General features: G+C 33.0%; 1 protein-coding gene across 10 annotated transcripts in view; it reads left to right on the forward strand.

The window, feature by feature from the left end:
- LOC122248561 (palmitoyltransferase ZDHHC20-B) overlaps nt 1-7500 on the forward strand; it is a 32852-nt gene that overhangs the window by 7052 nt on the left and 18300 nt on the right. For all 10 annotated transcript variants that reach the window (XM_043008658.2, XM_043008661.2, XM_043008662.2 and 7 more), the window contains exons 3-9: nt 304-479; nt 812-838; nt 1064-1158; nt 1510-1636; nt 2424-2647; nt 2788-2920; nt 4189-4327. In XM_043008658.2, coding sequence (XP_042864592.1) covers nt 335-479; nt 812-838; nt 1064-1158; nt 1510-1636; nt 2424-2647; nt 2788-2920; nt 4189-4327 — 890 coding nt within the window. In that variant the 5' untranslated portion in view covers nt 304-334. The remainder of the gene's footprint in view (nt 1-303; nt 480-811; nt 839-1063; nt 1159-1509; nt 1637-2423; nt 2648-2787; nt 2921-4188; nt 4328-7500) is intronic.

The following is a 7500-nucleotide window of genomic DNA, read 5'->3' on the forward strand; positions in this document are numbered from 1 at the left end:
ATATTCCATTGAAGACAAACTGGTATGCTGTGTCATCTTTGTATCAGTAATCTTGATGCTTTATTTTTATGTATCTCGCTCTCTCTCTCTCTCTCTCTCTCTCTCTCTCTCTCTCTCTCTCTCTCTCTCTCTCTCTCTCTCTCTCTCTCTCTCTCTCTCTCTCTCTCTCTCTCTCTCTCTCTCTCTCTCTCTCTATATATATATATATATATATATATATATATATATATATATATATATGTATATGTATATAAAACATTACCCAGGAACTGAATTAATTGTGATAACTTTGGACTCTTCCAGATTTTTCCCAAACTGCAACCCCCCCCATGAGATGTCAGTAGCAATGGCACCTAAGTTTTCTTCAATGTCTGGGCCTTGCAGACTTTGCTTCAAGGCTGCCAAGTGGTTGCCAGTCTTATTTATTGTAACAGTAGTGGTATGGTCTTACTATGCCTATGTCATCCAGCTGAATTTATGTGAGTATTATGTTCCTCAGGTCATCTTTGCCCATGCAATAGAGGAATAGGGAATTTACATTTTACTGTTGGTGTTATAATCTTGTTAGTTTATAGTATTTCAAACTGCAAAGTGCTTGCTTGGATGTGTACAAGATCAACTGAAAGTCACTTCAAGCTTAAGTTAATGTTTTCTTTGTTAGTAAGTTAAGTAATTTTTTTTTGCTTTGTTTCACAAAAGAATTTGCAATTTGTCAAGTAAATGCACCTTGAAACAAAATTACTAAGGATATTTTGTTTATTAGCAATCTGTTTGAATTGTAACTAATTTTGACAATCTCACTTTATTTCAGTCTCCATTGACAGCATCATTGAAAAAAGTAAGTATTATTATAATATATGAAATTAGATATTTGTAATGTCATTGAAGTTGCTTTTAGCCAAATAGGTAATTGTCATTTTGAAAAATGATATTGAGAGAGATTTTTTTAAGATATATATTTTATTAGTTATTTTATTATGTTTGCATTAATTACATATGCACAAATATTAGATTGTAGTAAGATGCTTTTAAAATCTTTACTTAATAACTTCATTCATTTCAGGTTTTTACTTATTTGTTTATCACATTCTGCTGTTCCTCTTCCTGTGGGCATACTGGCAGACAATTTTCACAGAAATTGGCAGAGTACCCAAACAGGTAATAAAAATACATGATTTTCAAATGAATATGATGAAAATACCAGGGATGCTATGAGTACTAGAGTGGAATGTGCATAATTATTCTTATTATGTTCTAAAATCCTTTAAGTTCAGATATTACTGAAGTAGTTGATATAATTGCCTTTCATTGATTAAATGTAGATTAAGAGTATTTGCATTGCAACATTAGGCTATCTATTTCAAGTTTACTCTTTTGAGTTCATGAAAGCTTTTAAGCTCATATCATCTACTGTTCAGTTGTTGTTATTGCTCATACTCTTTACAAAAGATGATGTTATTATTGGTTGTAGTATTATTGTTAATGGCTCTCTTTTTTCCCCCCTCTCAGTTCCGACTACCACCTTCTGAACTAGAGAGGTATGAGGCAGCAGAAAGTGACGAAGTTAGACGCGATATATTGGAGAGATTTACAGAAAAGAATAATCTCCCTGTGTACAATCGCACTATGACAGGAGGTAATTGTTACATATAGTGTTGGTCTTCGCTATTTTTTTTCCACAACCATCTCTACTCCCTCTTCATTTTCTTTCCCCTTTCCTTTATTATCCTATTCTTGCTCTTTCCTGGGATCCCCTTCTTCCCCTTCCATCTTCCCTCCCATTCCCTCTGTTCCCTTCTCCCTCTCTTGCCATCCTTCCCCTTTCCCTCCCTTCCCTTCTTTTCCTCTCCCATTTCTTCCATTCCTTTCCCTTCTCTTCCCTTATTTTACTATTTTCTTTCCCTTTCTTCTCTCAAAATTTATAGCTAGGTAATGTTTATATCTTTACAGATACATTCTTAATTTTCATGAATGGGGAGAGTCTCAATCTTTCTACCATATAGAGTTCTCAAATTTGTATGTTTATTCTATTATTGATATCTTTATAATTACATTATTAACCCATTCACACTGGGGTTTATATTTGCCTAATGCCACTCCTGCCGGCTAGATAACAAGCAAGCACAGTGAAAGTGCAATGCCGCTTTGCCTCTCTAAGCGTTTTTCACATGCTAGATTCAACAGGGTGATAATGGGAGGTTTTTGTATTTGTTTGCATTATTACATATGATTATGTACATATGTAATGCTGTAAAACATATGGTCTAAGGGAGAGATCATGACATGATGGGACATCATCCGATAGGAGCAAAATATTTCCATGACATGATATCATGTCACCTGGCGTGAATGGGTTAAGTTTCAATCTTGCAACCACATGTATTTTTCTGACTTGTATTATTATTTTTACTTATTTTTTACAGATATTCGATACTGTGAGAAGTGTGTCCAGATCAAGCCAGACAGAAGTCACCATTGTTCAGTGTGTGGCGAATGTGTGCTGAAGCTAGACCATCATTGCCCTTGGGTCAATAATTGTGTTGCCTTCACAAACTACAAATTCTTTGTCTTATTTTTGGGTTATGCTCTTATTTATTGCCTCTTCATTGCTGCAACCACTTTGCAATACTTCATCAAATCTTGGAAGGTAATTGAAACTTTAACCTAACTGATGCATATTCTAGTGACTTGTGCTTTTGTTTTTATAGTGTCAATAATTAGTTAATGAGGTAGAAGCCTTTATAGTTAACTAATCCAGACTAATTTTTTTCTTTTCTTTTCTAACAGAATCAGTTGGGGGAAGTGTCGGGAAAGTTCCACATTCTGTTTGTCTTTTTTGTATCCATCATGTTTGCTATCAGCCTGGTATCCTTGTTCGGGTACCACATCTTCCTTGTTTCCAAGAACAGGTCCACTCTGGGTAAGAATCATTCATTTGACTTTTTATTCCTTTCTCATCTCCTCACTCTGCCTGTCTAGTTCCTTTTTGGAATTCACTTTGGTAGGCTCCCGTTATCTTTTGCCCTCGTTCCTTTTTCTTCCCCCTTGTCTTACTTTTCCTTTCCTTTACCTTCAGTCTTTCTCTCTTCTACTTCTCTCTTTTCCTTAGTACTTTCTCTCTTCTACTTCTCTCTTTTCCTTAGTACTTTCTCTCTCTTTCTCTTTTCACATTATTCTTAGTCAGGGAATCTCAAACATTTTCAAAACAAATACTGCATGAATTACCAAGACCATGATTTCTTATCCCCAAACATGAGACCATGAATAATAAATGATAATAAATAAAACAGTTTATTGTGAAGTAAAAGTTTAGTCCTCTTGTTAACCCTTTTGATACTGGCATTTTTTGTGGGGTCAGTTCACTTTCGCACCCTATTTTTTGTTAAAAAAATACCAAGCCCAGGCCGAACATCTCAGAAGGGTTAAACAGTTAATTGTTAAGGGCCAAACAGTAATGTAGAACAATGCTGTAAAATTAATGAATTTAGATATGAAACAAAGACTAGTGTAAGACGATTCAAGGATGTTATAAAATTGTTGATAAGATTGCTTTGAAAAAGGTTCATGTAAAAAAAGATATTTAAAAATTGAATTATAGTAAATATCAGACAATTCGTAATTCGTGATTTCTGCGCACAAGATTGCTGTCGTGTTTTGGTGTGTTCTACTTCTTTACTAAATGATACCACCTATTCATATTTATTTTATTTTTTATTTATTTTATTTTTTATTTTTTATCATTATTTTTAAATGGCATTAGTATATGTTAAAGAGAAGAAGGAGCAGAGAAAGTTGTGTGTTACGACAATACATATAAGATTAATGACTGTAGCTTTGCCACATACTTGCATGTTCCATCAATGCAGCTCTCTCTCTTTTTTTTTTTATCATCATCATCATCATCATCATCATCATCATCATCATCATCATCATTTTAACTTCTTTTCTTGGCTGGATTTAATGGGTGTCTGATCATTTCACTAATAATATATTTGATCAGTAAACAAAAAAAAATTGGACAATGCTACAATTTATAAATGTGTATTATTAGAACTGTAATTTAGTCTTATTGTTTGCTGTTGTTACATAATTTCTCAAAAGTTTAATATAAGTGTTACAAGTATTAGAGATTTAAGATTGCTGCTTAACGATTGAATAGAATGATTAAAAAACTAATTTATCAAACAGAGTCTTTCCGTGCTCCAATCTTCCGCCTGAGTCACACGTGGGTGCAAGACAAAGACGGTTTTAGCTTGGGAGCTTACAACAATTTTCTGGAAGTGTTTGGTGACAACAAGAAACTGTGGTTCCTGCCGGTAGCCACCAGGTGAGTACAATGTTTTTTTTATATTTATTTATTTATTTATTTATTTTTTTTTTTTTCATTTATTTTTTTATTTTATTTTATTTTTATTTTTTATTGATTATTATTATGATAATGATTTTTTCTTTTCTTTTTCTTTTTTTTCTTTTTTTTAGATATTTGTCATTGCTATTATGATTGTTGTTAATGACAGTAATGTCATCATTATTATGATTTTTGTTTTGTTTTACTGTTTCCTTATTAGACAGATTTTTTTATGTTTATATACCAACTGTCAAGACATGTTCTGTTGCACCTTAGATTTGCAAGACTGTAATTAATGAATATCTTTTTTGCTACCTTTCATTTTCCTTTTTTTTCTCTCTTTTTTTTTGTTTCTCTTTTGGTTTTATGTTACTGTTCTTATATTTTGCCAGCTTTATGATGCATTAATGTTGCGAAGTCAACTATCCCAGGATGGATATCCTTGTGCACCACCTGAATTGATTAAGAATATTTGAAAAGGAAGTGGTCTACAGAAAGACTTAAGTGGACTTTATGCAATATGCAATTTTTTTTTTTTTTTTTTTTAAGAAGAATATCAAGTGGGATTTATTTTCCACAAGGGGAGGGGTTAAGATATATGCTTGCTTTTAGTGTGCATGTGCGTGTATGGATGCAGGCATGTTTGGACAGACATGCTTGCATAGGGGTGGGTTTGAGTGTGAGTGAGTGAATGGAATGAAAGGGCATAAACCAGAACTTTTATCAGACTCATGCCAAAGCAGAGCAGATTCATACTTACCTTCAGGGAAAGAGGCAAAGCCTTGTCCATAGTCCTTATATGAGCCTTTAAAGTCTGTCTGCTTCTTCCATTCTCTTTCTGCTTTCAGTCTTTAGATGCCAAGACTGATGTAGCAACTTCTAATCTTTGATGCGCTGTACTAGTCCCATACATAATGAATTAACATGAAACTTCATATAAAGTATATCATAGATCCAGGTACTGTCTCATGCTTTGGTCAAATTTCCTGAAGGTAAGAGTGAAACAGTTTGCATATGTCTTACTCTTTTTTTACTTTTTTTTCCCTCCATGGCATTCAGAAAAGACACATATATAGTGTATTTATATTTTTTCTTGTACTTTTTTTTTGTGGGGGGAGGGGAGAGGATGAGTACATGACACATTCTTACTCATATGAGGGGAAGATATATTACATTAAAAAAAAAAGTCGAAAGATAAGGACTATGAAATAGCTGTGGAGCTGCATGGTCAGCACCCTGACAAAGGACCGTAGTAGAAGAGAAGGCTGCTTTTAGGCTCAAGAACTCACCATAGATCGCATTCTTTCTGATTATATTATGTGTGGGTGTCATGATTCATGCAACATATTTTCCATAGTTTCAGAAACTAATCTTCTTTGATATTGTTGATGATTTGATTTGATTTGATTTATATATTTTTTTATTTTATATTTTTTTTCTGCTGATTACTATAAAATTATAACTCAGTTCTTACAAACACATCTAACGTTGGGAAGGCAAAAACTAGTTGATTGTTTACTTGTAAGAATTTAAATATAATGTCCAGAATTTATGACTATTTTTTGCAATAGCCATTCCATTTATTTAAGCTTTTCTCTTTTTTTGATCCCACATTCCTCTAGCCATTCCTTTTCTTATACTTGGTTTGCTTGTCACCGTAGTCCTGTTGTTCTCATCTCAGTAGAATGAGGAGGCATGGCTGCCTATACAACCAAATTCACAAGCAACTGTGGATCTTCCGGTATGAGCCATAATCAGCCATGTCATTAGTAAATATGTAACACACTGCATTTTTTTTTTTTTTTAATACCTACTTTAAAAAAATACTTAAAATCTATAAGCATTACTGGCTTTGATTACATTCTTTTTTCTCCAACAAGGTATAAAGAAGTGAATATTGAAATTTATATTGTATTAATATAACTGACTTTTGGATACAAAAACATATTTCATTGATAGATTCTTAGATAACTGCATCCTTTGTTAATTAGATATGAGGAATATCATGCATGAAAATGTAATCAGCAGCTTTCAACCCATATAGATTTATGAAGAATAATTTATTATTTTTATTGATCAACATTCTAAAGGAGAATTGGGGACTTTGGGGTACTTTTATCTTGCACATTTACTTTACACATAAGAAAGATAGTGGATATTAACTAAACCCTAGCTAATGAGTGTTATATTTGCATGGGGGGGGGGGGGTCATTGCTCAATATAAAATTATTAGCATTGTTTAGTATTTGGTCTGTTATCTAACAAACTGTGTTAAAAAGAAGAAGAAATGATAATTTTCCTTGTCAAGATGCGTAAATGGATGCATTATCTAAAGTTAAAATGCTGTCTGGGTGATTATGGTAGTTGATAGACTAGTCCTTGATATTCAGAGTCATGACCTCGTCTAAGGAGAAGAGTTGCAGAGCATACTTTACACCTTTTTATGTGTGTATGTGGAAACAAAAGCTAGAGGCGCTACAGGTAGGTCATGACGCTGTAGCTAGAATAGTTACAGGTAGATTTTAACTTCTTCAGCCCATACTTGAATAAGAACGGATGCACATTATCATTGATTCCGCCCACCAAACACTTGTCAGTTGCACAGAGCTTTTACTAGATATAACAGATGGCATTACAAAATGTTTGAAGTCTTGCAGATTGCTGAGCTTTTTTTTTAAACAGTAGAATAGATTGTTATTTAAGCATTTATTGAGATGTATTAATGGGATATTGAAATTGTTTCCATAAGATTGCAGGATCCAGCATCTTAATCCAAAGTCTCAAGAGATTCAACTCTTGAAGTAAAGATATTCTGTTAGCTTTTGTTCTCGGAAGGGCCCTATGATAAGGGTTATATAGTTGTTATTATATTTATAAATAAATGTTAGATTATTGGTGAAATTTAGTGTAGTGTGAGTGTCTTAAATCACAGAATAAAAGGGAAAAAATATAGTTTTAAAAGTATTGAGATATAATTGTCTTGCTAAAAAGATGTTTTATCAAAGAAATTCTCTGTTAATGTATGTAATGTTAGTTTTGTCATAATTGTTATTGGTGTAATGTAGGCCCTTTTAAATTGTTTTAGCAGTTATAGAGTTGATATAATTGTGGATGTTGTGCACTGGTCATCAACGCATCATAAGCAACCTCCA

Source organism: Penaeus japonicus, unplaced genomic scaffold (genome assembly GCF_977035675.1).
Source record: "Penaeus japonicus unplaced genomic scaffold, GWHDUDI00000001_assembly GWHDUDI00000020, whole genome shotgun sequence".
In the NCBI taxonomy this organism is placed as follows: Eukaryota; Metazoa; Arthropoda; class Malacostraca; order Decapoda; family Penaeidae; genus Penaeus; species Penaeus japonicus.